This window comes from Staurois parvus, unplaced genomic scaffold (assembly GCF_062004578.1).
Source record: "Staurois parvus isolate SC_StPar_1 unplaced genomic scaffold, SC_StPar_1.0 ptg000578l, whole genome shotgun sequence".
NCBI lineage: Eukaryota > Metazoa > Chordata > Amphibia > Anura > Ranidae > Staurois > Staurois parvus.
The window spans coordinates 4,995,045-5,016,667 of record NW_028318374.1 but is presented as its reverse complement, the minus strand read 5'-3'; the positions used below and the strand labels follow the sequence as shown (position 1 = coordinate 5,016,667).

The 21,623-nt window shown below is 47.4% G+C and overlaps 1 protein-coding gene across 1 annotated transcript in view; it reads right to left on the bottom strand.

Annotated features, from left to right (window-relative positions):
• The window catches only part of ST6GALNAC3 (ST6 N-acetylgalactosaminide alpha-2,6-sialyltransferase 3), a 518,012-nt gene extending 497,399 nt beyond the window's left edge, over positions 1 to 20,613 (bottom strand). Inside the window, exon 1 of the mRNA XM_089692183.1 lies at positions 20,449 to 20,613. Within this exon, the coding sequence (XP_089548309.1) occupies positions 20,449 to 20,466 (18 nt within the window). The 5' untranslated portion in view covers positions 20,467 to 20,613. The remainder of the gene's footprint in view (positions 1 to 20,448) is intronic.
• Positions 20,614 to 21,623: the final 1,010 nt, after the last annotated feature.

Here is a 21,623-nt window from a genome sequence, read left to right as displayed (position 1 = left end):
ATATCTGCTTGCTTACAAATGGGTTTCAAAAAGCCCAAGAAATAAGATATCCATTTTATTCTATGGGACCTGATTACAACCGATCCATGGACTCCCCACCTCGCAACTTATAGGACCCTAAAGGATCTGCTACTGATGGCTTGGTGCCAGATACCACAGAACACCTTCAGAGGTCTAGTGGAGCTCATGCCTCAATGGGTCAGGGCAGTCTTAACGGGTCAGGGTTGTCTCAACGGGACAGGGCAGTCTTAATGGGTCAGGGCAGTCTTAATGGGTCAGGGCTGTCTTAATGGGTCAGGGCTGTCTTAATGGGTCAGGGTTGTCTGAATGGGTCAGGGCTGTCTTAACGAGTCAGGGCAGTCTTAACGGGTCAGGGCAGTCTTAACGGGACAGGGCAGTCTGAACAGATCAGGGCAGTCTGAACATATCAGGGCAGTCTGAACAGATCAGGGCAGTCTGAACAAATCAGGGCAGTCTGAACGGGTCAGGGCAGTCTGAACGGGTCAAGGCAGTCTTAACGGGTCAGGGCAGTCTGAACGGGACAGGGCTGTCTGAACAGGTCAGGGCTGTCTGAACAGGTCAGGGCAGTCTTAACAGGTCAGGGCAGTCTGAACGGGACAGGGCTGTCTGAACAGGTCAGGGCAGTCTTAACGGGTCAGGGCAGTCTGAACGGGTCAGGGCAGTCTGAACGGGTCAGGGCAGTCTTAATGGGTCAGGGCAGTCTTAAAGGGTCAAGGCAGTCTGAATGGATTAGGGCAGTCTTAATGGGTCAGGGCAGTCTTACTGGGTCAGGGCAGTCTCAACAGGTCAGGGCTGTCTTAACGAGTCAGGGCAGTCTTAACGGGTCAGGGCAGTCTTAACGGGACAGGGCAGTCTGAACAGATCAGGGCAGTCTGAACATATCAGGGCAGTCTGAACAGATCAGGGCAGTCTGAACGGGTCAGGGCAGTCTGAACGGGTCAGGGCAGTCTTAACGGGTCAGGGCAGTCTGAACGGGACAGGGCTGTCTGAACAGGTCAGGGCTGTCTGAACAGGTCAGGGCTGTCTGAACAGGTCAGGGCAGTCTTAATGGGTCAGGGCAGTCTGAACGGGACAGGGCTGTCTGAACAGGTCAGGGCAGTCTTAACGGGTCAGGGCAGTCTGAACGGGTCAGGGCAGTCTGAACGGGTCAGGGCAGTCTTAATGGGTCAGGGCAGTCTTAAAGGGTCAAGGCAGTCTGAATGGATTAGGGCAGTCTTAATGGGTCAGGGCAGTCTTACTGGGTCAGGGCAGTCTCAACAGGTCAGGGCTGTCTTAATGGGTCAGGCCAGTCTTAATGGGTCAGGGCTGTCTGAACGGGTCAGGGCTGTCTCAACAGGTCAGGGCAGTTTTGGTGGCAAACAGAGAACCTACTCGATATTCGGTGGGTGGCCATCAATTTATGGCTGATCAGTATATATATATATGTGTACAATTTGTATTTATAAAAGGAAAAGAGCCTTTCAAACACTCCTAAAATGATATATATGTTACGCTGACCACTATCGAACACGCAGTAAACATGATGAAAAAACCGATCATTTCTCTTTAAGAAGCATACAAATCTTTATGTCAGCCGGAAAGAAAGGTTTTGGTTGAGGGATAACATATGCTGAGACAAAGAGGGGCACAGAGGTCATTTTGAAGTTAGGAGGTCCCTGGGGTCCAGCCTGAGGACAGTGTACAGGAAGATCAGGAGCTGTGGGGAGCAGAACCAGATGTTGCAGGCAGCACAGCGACACCAGCCTGCTATGCAACCTTTGCAGCAACGGTGACTCTGGAATTGCGCACTGCCCCATTTCCTGCTGCCAGACAGGCATCCTGCGCTTGGACTGTGCCGATGCAGCTGCACAAGCCACAAAGAGACTGTCCCCTTTAATATGTGATCCGGATACCCTAGCCTGGCACATTCACAGACTATGAAGAGATCATTTTTAACACGGTCTGTGTTTCCATAACACCGGTCAGTATAAAGGAAACTGCAGGTATATCTCTGCCCCGCGACACACAGTTGCCATGTATGGAAGACTGTAGTAATGAACAATCATGTGCCGATTTTCACACACAATAAAATCTGCATTTTTTGCTAGAAAATACTGTAACCACCCCCACCAAAGAAAAAAAAAATATTTTCTGAAAGCAGAGACCCTAGAAAAGAAAATGGTGGCGGGCCTTTTTTTTATGTTGAACAATACTTGCACAGTTATTTATCAAATACATATTCTCAGGAAAAAATAAAATACAATGAATTTTAATGCAAACAAACACAATAGTATACCCACTTTTTTTTGGGGGGGGGGGGATATGAAAGATGATGCTGCATTCAGTAAATAGATACCAAACATGCCCATGGAAAATTGTACATGGCCATGGAATCACAAAAAACGATGGCACCCAGAATTCTCCATAGGCGGCGCTGTAAAAGCCTTTAGCCTGGGTTCACACTGATGCGATGCGGTATATAACGTGATTCGTACAGGAACCGCACTACATTCCTGCGCAAATCACATACGAATTCTGTGCGGTGCCATTTGCGCCATACATTTTGTATGGCTCAAATCGCACCGCATCCGCACCAAAAAGGTGCAGGACCCTTTTTTTGATCCGCACTAGAATTGGATTGCATGGGTATTCACACCTTTGGGATCCAATTCTGCACATCGCACTGCATTTTGCAAACTGATTTTGGGATGTTGTTAACATACACGCCCGCAGCGGTTCGCACGAACGGGGTGCGATTCTGATGCGGTGTGGAATGCGCACACAAACCGCTGCGAATTCCGGACTGCATCAGTGTGAACCAGGGCTGAAAGGTTATCAGGTTAGAGTTAACTGTGAATTATAGCCCTAGAATTATTACTCTCACTCCGACCTTTATGGCAATACCTGGTATGCATGGCGCAATTTGTTTAGATACATTTGTTCGCCATACTCTGCGTTTTTTATATAGGATGTGTATAAGGGTGAAAGGGTGCTTTACATTTTTTTAATTTTAATTTTTATTATTATCTATCTATATCCTATCTATCTCCTATCTATATCCTATCCTATCTATCTATCTATATCCTATCTATCTATCTATCTATCTATTATCTATATATCCATCCATCTATCTTTTTTTGCTTTTATTGTGATTACAAGGTGGCTAACAAGCCCCCTATGTGATAGCATGGGCAGGTGAAAGGTACTCTTTATGGAGACATTGGGGTCTATTGGCACCACAATTTCTCCCCTGGTCTCCTATGTAGCTACTCAAGTGGAGATTGTGCTTGAATAGTTGCATCCTTGGCTACACTAGCTGAGGAATGACAGCTGTGACTATGGAAGTAACATTCTACACGTCGCACCCAGGGTCATTAATTGCAGGTGGGATTGGGGAACAGATTTTCCCTGCATTCCTCCTGCTCTCATTGGTGCAAGCTGTTTCCTGCAGTCCTTGGCTCCCAAGCAGAACAGGAGAGCCCGGGAACCATGGTGGCCGCTGTTGGTGGGGGGTGGTTGAGCACACCTCGACAGCCCCATAAAAAGAATTTGGCGGCTCTATTGGAGCCCTTTGCTGGCTGTTAAAGCTGGAACCAACCTCAAAGCTGTAACAGCAGTAGTTGGCTTGATTTAATCACTTGTCTACCATGCTGTTTTTAAATGTACCTTGGCAGACAAGTGGTAAATCCTAGGGATGCACTAATACACTGGCAGCCACAACGTATCGGCCGAAAATAGTGTTATCAGCATTTTGCCAATAGGAAAAAAAGGTGCCAATAATGGGGCTGAAAATGGCTTCTCTGTTTTTAATATAAAAGAAACGTGGCAAGGCAACTCACATTCAAAGTCGTGTACCATTGACTTTCATGCAAAGTCGCGTCCTATAGACTTTCATGCGAAACCCCCCCCCCCTTCCCTGCCCAGTGCCATCAATGTAAAATCGTGTCTCACAGACTTGATTGCAAAATTGTGTCCCATAAACTTCAGTGCAAAAATGTCACCTAGTGACTTCAATGCAAAATTGCGTCCTATAGGTTTTAGTTCAAAATTGTGTCCCATAGACTTCAATGCAAAGATGTCCCCCTAGTAACTTCAATGCAAAATCGAGTCCCATAGGTTTCAATGCAAAATTGCATCCCATAGACTTCAATGCAAATTCGAATCCCATAGATTTCACTGCAAAATCGTGTCCTATTGACTTGTGTCAAATTGTGTTCTATTGAAAAATGCATCATAGAGACTTCAATTAAAAAATTCCAGCCACATTAACTACATTTTTTTTTTCAATTTTAAAAACTGTCTGTTTCGGTTTTCAGCCAAGTGAATTCTGAATTTTCGGTTTCGGGTTCGTCAACAGAATTTTCATTTCAGTGCACCACTAGTACATCCATATGCCTATGGCCATTGCATTTCTGCATGCAGGGATCTATGCCTGTATACATGCGCAGATCATGTCATGACGTAAACCTGCACACAGCTAATCATTACTACAGTCATCTATATGTGGCAGCTGGAGGTCAAAGCACATCATTCTGAATGCATCGCATGCCAATGGGGAAGTGTCTGTTTTTATTCTGCAAGGTGTAAATCCGGATATTTATTTTAAAGCATTGAGAGACCAGGAAGCTTGAGAAGAAAGAGTTAACCGGGAGCCCCATGGTGTCCCTGTGCAGGATGAGGTGGAAGCCAGGCCAGGGCCGAGCTGCGGTTTCACAGTACACTCTCCAGCTGTGAAAGGACACATCCCCAGCGCTGATTGGAACCAGCCGCCTCCAGGCAGCACGTCAGTGAATGCGAACACATTGCAGTCCTTAGTAAGGCCGCATGCTGCTTCCCTACAACACACAGCATGGTCAGAGCCAGGCCGGGACAGATCCCCACAAACGTTGGAGCCACTATGATGTCCCATGACCAGGGCAGGTGGGACCCCATCTTCATGGTGCATTTAAAGGGCCACAGCACCTGACCACAGACATTACAGACAATGGCCTGGAGCAGGAGTATTGAGCTGAAACTCATGGAGGTCCCATCAGTAAACGTTTCTTCCAGCCGAGGTCCAAATCGCATGTTTGTGAGAAGTCTCAGATCCTTCACATCACAGCCCCCTGATTTTATATCACACACATCACAGTCCCCCCCACATCACAGTCCCCCCCCACATCACAGTCCCCTGATTTTATATCACACACATCACAGTCCCCCCCACATCACAGCCCCCTGATTTTATATCACACACATCACAGTCCCCCCCCCCATCACAGTCCCCCCCCATCACAGTCCCCCCCACATCACAGTCCCCGCACATCACAGCCCCCTGATTTTATATCACACACATCACAGTCCCCCCCACATCACAGTCCCCCCCACATCACAGTCCCCCCCACATCACAGCACCCTGATTTTATATCACACACATCACAGTCCCCCACACATCACAGTCCGCGCACATCACAGCAGTCCCCCCCACATCACAGTCTCCCCCACATCACAGTCCCCCCACATCACAGTCCCCCGCACATCACAGTCCCCCCACATCACAATCCCCCGCACATCACAGTCCCCCGCACATCACAGTCCCCCGCACATCACAGTCCCCCGCACATCACAATCCCCCGCACATCACAGTCCCCTGCACATCACTGTCCACCGCACAGCACTGCCCCCCTTTACATCAAGCCACCCCCAAAAGCACTGCCCCCTTTAAATCACCCCCAAAGCACTGCCCCCCTTTACATCACCTCCCAAAGCACTGCTCCCCTTTACATCAACCCCCAAAGCAGTGCCCCCCCTTTACATCACCCCCCAAAGCACTGCCCCCCTTTACATCACCCCCCAAAGCACTGCCACCATTTACATCACCCCCAAAGCACTGCTCCCCTTTACATCACCCCCCAAAGCACTGCCACCATTTACACCACCCCCCAAAGCACTGCCCCCCTGTGATCTGGCCAGAAACACACCTCCTGTATAAGGCTACGTTCACACTAGCCTTGTTAGCAAGCGGCAGACAGGCGTTTGGGAAGCGCTTTTACTGTTTTCCAAATGCCTCGGAAAATCCTGCACATTGCAGCACGTAGTGCTGTTCAAACGGGAGCATTAGGAGGAGTTGAAGCCTCCCATTCAAGTCTATGGTGCCACTCCGCAAACGCCCGGCCGGCGTTTGCGGTGCAGTTCAAACTTCATTATAGGCGTTTGTGGGGCATTTTTAACGCTTGGCTAACGCCTAGCAACCGCCGCTAAACCACGCATGCGGCATTTGCAGAGTGTTAAAAACGCTCCACAAACGCCGGACCAACGCTTGTCAAACGCTATAGGGGCGTTTGGCAAGAGCTGGAAAAAAGTCAAGTGTGAATGAGCCCTAAGAGTGCCCCTACTCTGGAAGAAGGAGCACGGTGAGCACAGCAGACAGTCTTGTCAATCTGGGGGGAGGAGAGTGCAAGATGCATTTGCAGATTTAAATACACTAACAAACTGAAGCCAAACTCCAGCTCACACTTTATAATCAGTTGCAGCTAACAGTTTTTTTTTCCTTATGGGATGAAGGTTTTACATAAATAAATAAAAGATTATTATTTTTATAACCCTTGCCAGTGTTAAACGGTTTGACTCATTCCTGTAAACTGTTACAGCGTGTGCTTTTGAAAACAGCAGACTTACTGGCTGGATCATCAGAAAAAAAGAAAAGGACTGCAGCCATCACATCTAAGAATCGGTAAGCTACAATACAATAAATGTCTGCTTTTGGGTTTAACACGTCTTTAGTCTCAGGTTCCATAAGGTACAAATTACACCGTTAAAGGAAAAAGATGTGGCAAAGACTTTCAGCTCTACAGGAAGAGGGAGAAAGGAGGCGATTACAGGAGACTCAGGGGATGTGCAACACATGGGACAAAAAAGAGAGAACCTAATTGACCGCAAACACTGAGGGACATCTAAGCCGGCCATAAATGGATTGAAAATCAGCCAGTTCAGCAGGTAGCAGACGAATTTCAAACCATGTGTGTAGGAGCTGGTTGTACAGAAGTCGACTTACCGACTGATTTCTATACAACCAGCCTGTCAGGTTCTTCCAGATCAATCACTTCCGCCGGCTATAGACGGCAGGACTGATCATCCATTCTGGAAGAAAAGCACAGTGGGAATGTGTAGATGTGGGAACTGGATCATTTTTTCTTTCGATTCCCTGGTTGAAAAAAAAAATGAAGAATGTATGGCCAGCCTTAGTTTGCATTTTGTACTGTGTGTCATAAACACCCTCCCCACCCCCCTTGTCCCCACTGGACCTACCTCTTTGGATCAGCTGTCAGTGCCCACACAGTCCGTGTTGCAGACCAGGGATTTGAAATCTCTGCTCTTCTTACTGCAGGGCTTCTGGATTGGATCAGAGCAATTTCGATTGGTCAGTGCCGGCACAGAGAATCGCTCTGTTCCATCCTGCAAGCCCTTCAGAAAGAAGAGGGAGAAGAGCAGAGATTTCAAATCTCCAGACCGCCACACCGGCCTCATGGATACTGACCGCTCATCACCCACAGAGGTAAGTACAGTGGGGAGGAGGTAAGTAGGGCAGGAGGATGGTGTACGGTGTTAGTTCAGCTTTTCATTTTTTCCCAAAAAGGTGAGCTAATCCTTTAGCCCGGATTCATACTGATGCAGTGCGGAATTCGCACCGGTTTCTGTGCAATTTATGCACCACATCATGTTTGCACCCTGTTCATGCGAACTACTGCGGGTGTGTATGCTAAGTTAACAACATCCCGAAAACACGGTGCGATGTGCAGAATCAGATTGCATGGGTGTGAATACCCATGTGATCTGATTATGGTACGGACAAAAAAAGGGTCCTGCACTATTTTGGTGCAGATGAGTCGCAATCTGAGCCATACACCGCACCGCACAGAAATCGCATGTGATTTGCACAGGAATGCAGTGCGGTTCCTTATCGAATCATATGCGATGTACCACGCTGCATCAGTATGAACCCGGGCTTAAAGTGTTACTAAACCACAGACCCTGCATTCACTATATCCGGTCTCCCCGGACCCTGCATTCACTATATCTGGTCTCCCAGGACCCTGCATTCACTATATTCCGGTCTCCCCGGACCCTGCATTCACTATATTCCGGTCTCCCCGGACCCTGCATTCCCTATATTTGGTCCCCCAGGACCCTGCATTCACTATATCTGGTCTCCCCAGAACCTGCATTCATTATATCTGGTCTCCCCGGACCCTGCATTCCCTATATCTGGTCTCCCCGGACCCTGCATTCACTATATCTGGTCTCCACGGACCCTGCATTCACTATATCTGGTCTCCCCGGACCCTGAAATTCACTATATCTGGTCTCCCCGGACCCTGCATTCACTATATCTGGTCTCCACGGACCCTGCATTCACTATATCTGGTCTCCCCAAACCCTGCATTCACTATATGTGGTCTCCCTGGTCCCTGAATTCATTATATCTGCTCTCCCCGGACACTGCATTCATTATATCTGGTCTCCCCGGACCCTGCATTCACTATATCTGGTCTCCCCAAACCCTGCATTCACTATATGTGGTCTCCCCGGACCCTGCATTCACTATATCTGGTCTCCCCAGACCCTGCATTCACTATATCTGGTCTCTCAGGACCCTGCATTCACTATATCTGGTCTCCCCGAACCCCGTATTCACTATATCTGGTCTCCCCGAACCCTGCATTCACTATATCTGGTCTCCCTGGACCCTGCATTCACTATATCTGGTCTCCCTGGACCCTTCATTCACTATATCTGGTCTCCCCAGACTCTGCATTCATTATATCTGGTCTCCCTGGACCCTTCATTCACTATATCTGATCTCCCCAGACCCTGCATTCACTATATCTAGTCTCCCCGGACTCTGCATTCACTATATCTGGTCTCCCAGGACTCTGCATTCACTATATCTGGTCTCCCAGGACCCTGCATTCACTATATCTGATCTCCCCAGACCCTGCATTCACTATATCTAGTCTCCCCGGACTCTGCATTCACTATATCCGGTCTCCCAGGACTCTGCATTCATTATATCTGGTCTCCCTGGACCCTTCATTCACTATATCTGGTCTCCCAGGACCCTGCATTCACTATATCTAGTCTCCCCGGACTCTGCATTCACTATATCTGGTCTCCCAGGACCCTGCATTCACTATATCTAGTCTCCCCGGACTCTGCATTCACTATATCTGGTCTCCCCAGACCCTGCATTCATAGCAGTCTTATGATTTATATCAGTGTCCAGCAGAGCACATGTTAAAGCTTATAGGAGTAGTTTTCTTTCTGCTCTAGGAGGATGCAGGACCCCTGACCTCTGTCTGGACAGTGATGATTGGCTCTGTGCTGATCACATGCATCTTCATCCTTTGTTGCATCCTAAGGCTACTGGTCTTCTGCAGCCCCTTTGCAGCCACATCCTGCCTACACAAACCCCAGTGATACCTGCATGGCATTCCTCAAAGGTGGGTTTCCTGATGGTGACATGAATGCATAGTATGTGTTATAAGGACCACGTATAACCTCCTTTGATAGCCCATGTGGCAGGGTGACAACGCAGGCAACACAAGGATAGATCGCTGTCACCCCATACCAGAGCAAGGACCTTCATGGTGGGATCATTATTGTAGTCAGAGCTGCAGATTTAAAACTACTGAAAAAAGCTGTAGAAATGACATTCGCTTGCTATGGATTCTAGTGATCGGGATTACACCTCCTTTAGCCCTCTCGCTGCCAGAGCCGTTTTTGCATTTTTTGCACGTGTTTAAAAAATTATTTTAGGCCTGAAGATTACACAAATCCCCCAAATATGATCTATTTTCTGAAAGCAGAGACCCTAGAGAATAAAATACTGATAGCTCCAATTTTTATGTCACACAATATTACAGCAACAGTCTAGGAAATGCAAAATTTAAGTAAAACAAAAGTGCACCAAAATGCAGTATAATATATTTCCCTTTAAATCCTATGGAACTGTTCACATCAGTGTGCGGTGGGTGCTGGGCGTTGTTTTTTTTACAGAAACATTTATTAAGGTTTGTCAGACAAATCAGAATTGATGATAGGACACTTGGCATGCGTGTACATGATACATGATACATGATACATGATACAACAGCAACGTTTCTTACAATATCAAACAATAGCAGTCAATAGACCAAAGGGCCATAAGGCTAGGTTCACAACTATGCAGTTTGTGTTTGATGCGTTTCTGTTTTTTGCAGTTTTTGATGCATTTTTTGCTTTTTTTATCAACTTGTTGCTGGGCAGATTAAAACGCAACAAAAATACATAAAAAATGCACTACATGCATTTCTGTAGCGTGTCCACTGAAGGCTATTGGACCAAAAACACAATGTTTTGCTTTTTAAAAAGTCCCTTTCCAAAAAACACACCGAGTGAAAACGGGGAGATGTAAACCTGTCCCATAGGAAATCATGATAAATGGAGTGCTGTGCGTTTCTGCAAAATGCAATGGAAAACGCTTAGGTGTGAACCTAGACTAAAGCATAGTGGGAATGGCAGAGCAGTGACACGCCAGGACACGACAGATCAGTGACACATCAGGACACGACGGAGCAGTGACACGTCAGAACACGACAGAGCAGTGACACGTCAGAACACGACAGAGCAGTGACACGTCAGGACAAGACAGAGCAGTGACACGTCAGGACACGACGGAGCAGTGACACGTCAGGACACGACGGAGCAGTGACACGTCAGGACACGACGGAGCAGTGACACGTCAGAACACGACAGACTAGTGACACGTCAGGACACGACAGAGCAGTGACACGTCAGGACACGACGGAGCAGTGACACGTCAGGACACGACGGAGCAGTGACACGTCAGGACACGACGGAGCAGTGACACGTCAGGACACGACGGAGCAGTGACACGTCAGGACACGACGGAGCAGTGACACGTCAGGACACGACAGATCAGTGACACGTCAGGACACGACAGAGCAGTGACACGTCAGGACACGACAGAGCAGTGAAACGTCAGGACACGACGGAGCAGTGACACGTCAGGACACGACGGAGCAGTGACACGTCAGGACACGACGGAGCAGTGACACGTCAGAACACGACAGACTAGTGACACGTCAGGACACGACAGAGCAGTGACACGTCAGGACACGACGGAGCAGTGACACGTCAGGACACGACGGAGCAGTGACACGTCAGGACACGACGGAGCAGTGACACGTCAGGACACGACGGAGCAGTGACACGTCAGGACACGACGGACTAGTGACACGTCAGGACACGACGGAGCAGTGACACGTCAGGACACGACGGAGCAGTGACACGTCAGGACACGACGGAGCAGTGACACGTCAGGACACGACGGAGCAGTGACACGTCAGGACACGACGGAGCAGTGACACGTCAGGACACGACGGAGCAGTGACACGTCAGGACACGACAGATCAGTGACACGTCAGGACACGACAGAGCAGTGACACGTCAGGACACGACAGAGCAGTGAAACGTCAGGACACGACGGAGCAGTGACACGTCAGAACACGAAAGAGCAGTGACACGTCAGGACACGACGGAGCAGTGACACGTCAGGACAAGACAGAGCAGTGACACGTCAGGACACGACAGATCAGTGACACGTCAGGACACGACAGAGCAGTGACACGTCAGGACACGACAGAGCAGTGACACGTCAGGACACGACAGAGCAGTGAAACGTCAGGACACGACGGAGCAGTGACACGTCAGAACACGAAAGAGCAGTGACACGTCAGGACAAGACAGAGCAGTGACACGTCAGGACACAACAGAGCAGTGACACGTCAGGACACGACAGATCAGTGAAACGTCAGGACACGACGGAGCAGTGACACGTCAGAACACGAAAGAGCAGTGACACGTCAGGGCACGACAGAGCAGTGACACGTCAGGACAGGACAGAGCAGTGACACGTCAGGACAGGACAGAGCAGTGACATGTCAGGACATGAGTCATTTCTGCAGTCTGAGGCTGTCATTCACTTCACTGTATTGCGATGAGGCTCGGTGAGCTAGAACATCTGAGCAACTTATTTGGGAATCCTTCTGAAAACCATCCCATCCACAACAGCAGCTTGCTCAGCCTTGATCCGGTTCATGATAAGACTCCTCTGTACAGCCAACTGTTTCAGGCCTACAAGTGGTCCAACAAGAAGCCCATCTAAGGTCCATCTCAGTACCCAGTGAGGGGATCTCCTGTCTACCCCGGATACTGCATCCACCATACCATGTAAGGGACCTCTGGCTGTCTTGTATCAACTCTAAACCCTGGAATCGCCCGCTGTGACATCTACCCTTCAGAGGGAGGATTACCTTTCATCTGCTCTGCCCTGATCCCATTAAGAAGACATCTGTACCCATATATATATATATATATATATATATATATATATATATATATATATATATACAGTTGCAAGAAAAAGTATGTGAACCCCTTGGGATTACGTGGAGTTTTGCATGAATTGGGCATAAAATGTGCTCTGAACGTCATCTAAGTCACAACAATAGAAGAACACAGTCTGCTGAACATAATACTACACAAACATTAGATGTTGCCATGGTTTAATTGCACATAACATGTAAACATTCACAGTGCAGGGAGGAAAAAGTATGTGAACCTTTGAACTTAATAACTGGTTGACCCTCCTTTGGCAGCAATAACCTCAACCAAACATTTCCTGTAGTTGCAGATCAGACCTGCACAACGATCTGGAGTAATTTTGGACCACTCCTCTTCACAAAACTGTTTCAGTGTAGCAATATTCTCGGGATGTCTGGTGTGAATTGCTCTCTTAAGGTCATGCCACAGCATTTCAATCAGGTTGAGGTCAGGACTCCGACTGGGCCACTCCAGAAGGCGTATTCTGTGCTGTTGCAGCCATTGTTTTGTTGAATTACTTGTATGCTTTGGGTCATTGTCCTGTTGCATCACCCATCCTCTGCGGAGCTTCAGTTGGCGGACAGATGGTCGTAGGTTTTCCTGCAAAATGTCTTGATAAACTCTGGAATTCATTTTCCCATCAATGACAACAATCCGTCCAGGCCCTGAGGCAGCAAAGCAGCCCCAAGCCATGATGTTCCCTCCGCCATGTTTTACAGTGGGGATGAGGTTTTGATGTTGGTGTGCTGTGCCTTTTTTTCTCCACACAGTGTTGTGTGTTCTTCCCAAACAACTCAATCTTGGTTTCATCTGTCCACAGTATATTTTGCCAGTAGTGCTGTGGAACATCCAGGTGCTCTTTTGCAAACTTCAAACGTGCTGTAATATTCTTTTTGGACAGCAATGGCTTCCTCCGTGGTGTCCTCCCATGTACTCCATTCTTGTTTAATGTTTTCCTTATTGTAGATGTGTCAACAAAAATGTTAGCATGTGGCAGAGATTTCTGTAGGTCTTTAGCTGACACTCTGGGATTCTTCTTTATCTCATGCAGCATTCTGCGCTGTGTTCTTGCAGTCATTTGTACAGGACGACCACGCCTAGGGAGAGTAGCAACAGTGCTAAACTTTCTCCATTTGTAGACAGTCTGTCTTACCGTGGACACATGAACATCAAGGCTTTTGGAGATACTTTTGTAACCCTTTCCAGCTTCATGCAAGTCAACAATTCTTGATCGTAGGTCTTCTGAGAGCTCTTTTCTGCGAGGCATGGTTCACATCAGACAGTGCTTTTTGAAACCAGTAAACCCAAAACAGGTGTGTGTTTTTTAAGGGCAGGACAGCTGTCAGCAACACATCCAATATCATCACACTGATTGGAGTCAAGATTGGCTCACTCCTGGCTCCAAATAGCACTGGGAGAAGTCATTAAGCTAGGGCCTCACATACTTTTTCCTCCCTGCACTGTGAATGTTTACATGTTATGTGCAAAATAACCATGGCAACATCTAATGTTTGTGTAGTATTATGTTCAGCAGACTGTGTTCTTCTATTGTTGTGACTTAGATGACATTCAGAGCATATTTTATGCCCAATTCATGCAAAACTCCACGTAATCCCAAGGGGTTCACATACTTTTTCTTGCAACTGTATATACACACATTAAAATTGTGCATCTGGTGAGTGCGCAATTTTAATATTTCCATCTGCACGAGCACCAGAATACCTCTGAAGTAGTCACCTCCAGATCACGATTGTCACTTTTGGAACATTCAGATTTTATGATCATATACCCATGAACTTTAATTTTATTCTAGTTATCACAAAGGCAATTTATTATATGTATTATTTTTAGCGCTGCACTACGTTATTTTATTTCTGCACTCCTGCATGCAGCATCGCCCTGTTTCAAAAGCGCACCAAAAATGTAGCTCTCATTGAAATCAATGGGAAACCCATCAAAAAAACGCATTGCGGTTGTGTTTTTGGTGCCCTTTTTGAGTCACATGTCTATTTTCACAGGTGCATGCTGGGAGTCAGACTACCAGAAAACGCAGTAAAAACACAATATGTATGTTTCAAAAAACACATACTACGTTATTAACCGCACCAGTGTGATAGGACGCTAAACGACTCGCACAGACACCGGATATCAAACTGACAACATCCATGTGACAGGGAATTCACACGTTCTCATGTGATCTGAAGAGCACAACGATGAGTTAAACAGCCAGAAAGCACGACTTAATCCCCTCTTGATAAATTCTCAGTATTTGGATGAATTTAGGTTTTTCATTTTCCGCCCTTTGCTATGAGTATGCAGGGAAGTCGAGCATTTTAAAGCTGAACTTTAATCTGCTTATATTTTGCCTTCCCTGATTCCTCTCGTCACCCACCCCACCCCCACTCATCACCATGTTAACTAAATAATTGCAGAAAGTCTTTCTAGTTTCATTACATTCTTTGTTTTAGGCTTCAGTGACATCATCACTGGGTCTCTGTGCTCCTCTATGCAATGCAGGAAGATCACAGCTAGTGGGAGGGGTGCTGTACACAGCTTCCTGAAACTATCCCAACACCCTGCCTCAGTACTGCTCTCAAGAGCCCTCAGCCCTGATGCACGCAGTGGGCTGGCTTCTGGGAGGAGAGACGCCGGGTGCCCTATGAAGATTCACACATGTGATGCTGAGCCTCTAGGACTGAAAGAACTGAAAACCAATGAATGAAAAGGGGCGGGCCAAATCAAATATATCACAATTATATATTAAAAAAATATATATTTTTAAAAAAATGAGTTTTGCCATATTTTGCTGCGTTTGTGCCACGTTTTGCATTTTTATTCCATCCGGCAACAAACAAAATTCCACTTTAACAAAAAAAAAGCTGAACAAAACGCAAAACGCGGTAAAAATGCAGAAAAATGCATCAAAAATGCGTGTAGAAAAATGCAAAACAAACTGCCAAAAGCACTGGAGAAAGCATTGAATGCAAAATGCATATCTGTGAACGGAGCCCTAAACACAATCCAGTGGATGCAGCTATTGGGATACTGGGGGGAACTGATTATAAAAAGCACTGACACTGTACTAATGGCACTGGGCAGGAAGGGGTTTAACATGTGGGGCGATCAAAGGGTTAACTGTGTGCTGTTTTACAATGGGGGCTGTGTGTGCGCTTCACTGTAAGCACACTGCTTTGTATGGCTCTGCTATGCAGAGCCATACAAAGCAGTGTGCAGGAGCTGATAGGGGAGAGACCTGTATTGGTTATACACAGGTCTCTCCCCTGTCAGAGATGCTCAGCAATCACTGGGTGCCGGCGAGTATTTACCAGCCGGGACCCAGTGATTGACAGCCGAGGGCGGGAATGGCGGTGCCCAGAAATGTGATTTTGCGCACCCGTTCCACCCTGTAGCAGTACTTCTGTTATAAGGCGGACGGGAAGCGGTTAAAAAAAACCCAAACAAAAAAAATGTAAGCCTCCCCACCCCCACATACGCAGACATTTCGGTTTCGGTTTTCGGCCACATCCATTCTGAATTTTCTGTATCGGTTTCAGCACCACAATTTACATTTCGGTGCCCCACTACTGAACACTTTATATTGGGGATAGTCTGTGAAGTGGTTACATTGTTGCACATGGAATTTGTGATGGCTTTTTATGTCTTTGCTTTGTATATGTAGGAATGTTTTTATTTTCACAGCTATTTGCACCAGTTTGGGCTGTAATATTGATCTCTCATCTGTTTAGCCTTTGGAATCCAACATTTCTATAAAGACACCGTTCAGTTATTGTGACTTGTCAGTTTCTTGCACACTACAGAAACGCAGTCCTGATGCGTTCCGGATGCATTTCCGCATGTGTAGTTAGGATGCATTTTGAGGCTTTCCAGGGTGTTTTTGATGCATTCCAGTTCATTTTTTCTTCAGTTTAAATAGGGACATGTGCATTCCAGTCCATTTTTGGTGCGTTTTTGATGCGTTTTACTGCATTCCAGAAAAATGCAGCCTGTTCTACTTTTTTTTTTCTGCAACCGGAACGCACTGGAACTGCAAGCACTGATGTGAATTATGACATTGACAACCATATAACCTACTTTCTGTGCCTTTTGGATGCAGAAAAAAAGCAACTGAAACGCATGGAGTGTGAACTGGCCCTCAGGGCTGGTTCACACTACATGCGTTCCAGTGCTTTTTTTTCAGGAAGTGACATCAGACAAGGGGTGGACTGACAACTCATGGGGCCCCCGGGCAATAGGGGATCATGGGGCCCCTGTGTCCTTGCCCAAACTCAAAAAAGCCTATGAAAAATGTACCAGGGGCATCTCCTGGGGCCCCCTACTGACCCCGGGCCCTCGGGCAGTGTCCCAGTTTCCAAATGGTCAGTCCGCCCCTGCATCAGATGCATAATGGAAATCTAGCGGCAGCCATCTTGGAACAGGCCCCAGTTCACGTATTGTATGTTGGCTTTCTTTTACGCATTGTTTTTACTTTACTACACTATGGTCTTCCTATGTTTGGTTGCTATTGGATAACATCTGGGAGGAGACCGGCGGTAGAGGCAAGGGGTGGTCTATGAGATGGCTATGCTCCACATTATTGGATTATTACATGACTCATAAGGCGCTGAGACACCAATGGTGGATGAAGCACTGCTTGTGGTGATCACAAAGGTGGAAGGAGTGTGAGTGCAACAGCGCCACCAGTGCTTCTACTGCTATCAGAAGTACTACACTTTATGAACATTCTGGTTTTCTGGGAGTCTTATTAACCACTTGCCCTCCAGAGGATTTACCCCCCTTCCTGACCAGGCCATTTTTGTGATAAGGCGCTGCGTTACTTTGACAATTGCGCTGTCGTGCAACGCTGCACCCAAATTAAATTTACATCCTTTTCTCCCCACAAATAGAGCTTTTTTTCAGTGGTATTTGATCACCTCTGCATTTTTTATTTTTTGCACTATAAACAAAAAAATACCGACAAATTTGAGGAAAAAAAACAACAGTTTTTACTTTTTGCTATTAACCACTTCAAGTCCAGACACTTATACCCCCTTCCTGTCCAGGCCAATTTTCAGCTTTCAGCGCTATCACACTTTGAATGACAATTGCGCAGTCATGCAACACTGTACCCATATGAATTCTTTAGCATTTTTTTGAGACAGATAACACTTTATTTTGGTGTTGTTTATTCACCACTGGGATTTTTGTTTTGTTTTTTGCTATACAAATGCAAATGTCCAAACATTTTTTTAAAAAAAAGTGTTTTTCAAATTTTGCAAATAAATAATCTTTCTTCATAAATCTTGGCCAACTTATTGTATACATTTTGGTGGCAGTAACTATAGATGGTTCCCGGATTTCAACATATATTATATATAAAGTGTACCTGTCCACCATTTCAGACCTTTAAAAATACAACTCCTGTCCGAAAGCATCCAATCGCCTTGATTAGATAGGAAAGGTTTTCTGTGTGCCCCCCTGAACCTGGCTTCACACCCGATCTCCAGGACTTCTTCACTAAGCCCTGCCCATTGCCACCTCCTTGTGCAATGAGGTCCCCATTGAGGCACTCTCATTGGACAGGGCATTGGCAGGTGGGCGGGGATCAGTCCCAAAGTCAGCCTTAGTGCCTGGTCATCCCAGTGCTATTTGCGAATTGAAATCATACCTGAAATCGCATCCAATGAATGTCAGTGTCTTAACACGTGCGATTCGCCGCAGTGCGACTTCTAACATAGTCCTTGCATTACTTTTTCCCCAGTTTGTTGTGATTTTGCATACATAGAACATGATGGAAATTGCAAAGCAAATCACAAGAAATCGTTGAAAATCTGCACAAGTCGCCATAAAGTCTATAGAAATCGCACACCTGAAATCGCACTGAAATAGGACACAAATCGATTCTAAATCGCAGCGGTGTGACCGGTGACTTAGCGACAAAGTGAAACTGGTTTCAGAGGGGCGCACAGAACACACCTTCCTGGGTGACAACAGACAGCAGACAGGTTGTGGTTGTCCAGTTCCGAGTGTCAGGTTTTCTATGAGAACACGTCTGAGATGATTCATATTTACTGCAGAAAATGTTAATGTTCTCACAATGATATATTCATCCCTCATACAGACTTCTACAGAACTTCACTTCATCAACTTTCATGTGACTCATCACCCATCACTCCCTCCCAGATATCATCACACGGCTCCCATACAGAGGATGGGGCGACTCTCACTGCATATACAGGCAACTTCACTCCCAGCTCACCCCAACATCAGCGTCCTCAACTATCACTCACCCTAGGCACGGTGTCACTCTCACTGATCTGTCACTGCACTCACACTCAACTGTCGTTCAGACCTCATGCTCAGCTGTCACTGCGATCTCACTCTCAGCTGTCACTCTGATCCAGGGGCGGACTGACCATTTGGAAACTCGGGCACTGCCCGAGGGCCCGGGGTCAGTAGGGGGCCCCATGAGATGCCCCTGGTACCTTTTTCATAGACTTTTTTTAGTCTGGGCAAGGACACAGGGGCCCCATGATCCCCTATTGCCCAGGGGCCCCATGAGTTGTCAGTCTGCCCCTGCTCTGATCTCACTCTCAGCTGTCACTCCGATCTCACTCTCAGCTGTCACTCCGATCTCACTCTCAGCTGTCACTCCGATCTCACTCTCAGCTGTCACTCCGATCTCACTCTCATCTGTCTCTCTGAGTCTCTCCGATCTCACTCTCAGCTGTCACTCCGATCTCACTCTCATCTGTCTCTCTGAGTCTCTCCGATCTCACTCTCAGCTGTCGCTCCGATCTCACATCAGCTGTCGCTCCGATCTCACATCAGCTGTCGCTCCGATCTCACTCTCAGCTGTTGCTCCGATCTCACATCAGCTGTCGCTCCGGTCTCACTCTCAGCTGTCGCTCCGATCTCACTCTCAGCTGTCGCTCCGATCTCACTCTCAGCTGTCGCTCCGATCTCACTCTCAACTGTCGCTCTGATCTCACTCTCAGCTGTAACTCCGATCTCACTCTCAGCTGTCACTCTGATCTCACTCTCAGCTGTAACTCCGATCTCACTCTCAGCTGTCACTCTGATCTCACTCTCAGCTGTAACTCCGATCTCACTCTCAACTGTCGCTCTGATCTCACTCTCAGCTGTCACTCCGATCTCACCCTCAGCTGTCACTCTGATCTCACCCTCATCTGTAACCGCGATCTCACCCTCAGCTGTCACTCCGATCTCACTCTCATCTGTAACCGCGATCTCACTCTCAGCTGTCACTCAGACCTCACTCTCAGCTGTCACTCTGACCTCACTCTCATCTGTAACCATGATCTCACTCTCAGCTGTCACTCCGATCTCACTCTCAGCTGTCACTCCGATCTCACTCTCAGCTGTCACTCCGATCTCACTCTCAGCTGTCACTCAGACCTCTCAGCTGTCACTCAGACCTCTCAGCTGTCACTCAGACCTCTCAGCTGTCACTCAGACCTCTCAGCTGTCACTCTGACCTCACTCTCATCTGTAACCATGATCTCACTCTCAGCTGTCACTCCGATCTCACTCTCAGCTGTCACTCCGACCTCACTCTCATCTGTAACCATGATCTCACTCTCAGCTGTCACTCCGATCTCACTCTCAGCTGTCACTCCGATCTCACTCTCAGCTGTCACTCCGATCTCACTCTCAGCTGTCACTCCGATCTCACTCTCAGCTGTCACTCTGAGTGTCACTCACCTTTCACCCTCAGATGTCACTGAACTCCACTCAGTTCTCTCTTACATCTTACTTTCCCCTGCCACTCCAATCTCACAATCAGGTTCACTCTCAGCTGTCATTCCAACATCAAAGTTGGCTGTCACTCTGATCCCATCCTCAACTATCAACTATCCCATTCTCAGCTGTCACTCTGATCACACAATCAGCTGTCACTCAGTCCTCGCCCTGAGCTCCCAGGCTCGGCTGTCAGAGGGGATGTCGGTCATGTGTGATGGGCGGATGTGTCGGTCAGTAGGAGTAGATCGGCCGATGCTCTCTTACCTTCAGGATCCCGGCCATGTCCCCGGCGATCCTCCCCGGTGCAGCTTCACAGCAGATCCTCCGCTCACACTGCGGCCATCCGAGCAGCAGAGGCCGCCTCACCCCCCTCCCTCCCCGGCCAGCCAGCCAGACACCTCCCCGGTCACATGGGGCTCCGGCTGGGGGGCCTCAGCATCTTCTCCGCCCGAAACGCCGCCAGCCCATCCCCCCCATGTCACCCCTCCAGACCCTCCCGGGGTACGGCGAGGGGCGGAGCACCGACTATACAGCACCGTCCGCCCCCCTATAGACACTGACCCCCGCTATACCGGAGACCGACTCCTCCCCTTCCCCGGTACTGACACCGACGTCCGCTATACGGCTCTTTCGACATCACTGCCCTCTATACCGGAGATATGTACCGGAGCCGGCCCGCCCTTCCCTCCGGTACACAGACTATCCTCCGCTATACCGCACACTGACCACCGTACACCCCATTTATATACCGGAGACCGTGCACCCATATATATATATACCGGAGACCGTACACCCCATATATATATATATATATACACACCGGAGACCGTACACCCCATATATATATATACCGGAGACCGTGCACCCCATATATATATATACCGGAGACCGTACACCCCATATATATATATACCGGAGACCGTACACCCCATATATATATATACCGGAGAAGATACATCCCATATATATATATATATATATATATATATATATATATACACCGGAGACCGTACACCCCATATATATATATATACACCGGAGACCGTACACCCCATATATATATATATATATACCGGAGACCATGCACCCCATATATATACCGGAGACCGTGCACCCCATATATATATATACCGGAGACCGTACACCCATATATATATATATATATACCGGAGACCGTACACCCCATATATATACCGAAGACCGTACACCCCATATATATACCGGAGACCGTACACCCCATATATATATATATATATATACACCGGAGACCGTACACCCCATATATATATATATATATATCGGAGACCATGCACCCCATATATATACCGGAGACCGTGCACCCCATATATATATATATACCGGAGACCGTACACCCCATATATATACCGGAGACCGTACACCCCATATATATATATATATACCAGAGACCGTACACCCAT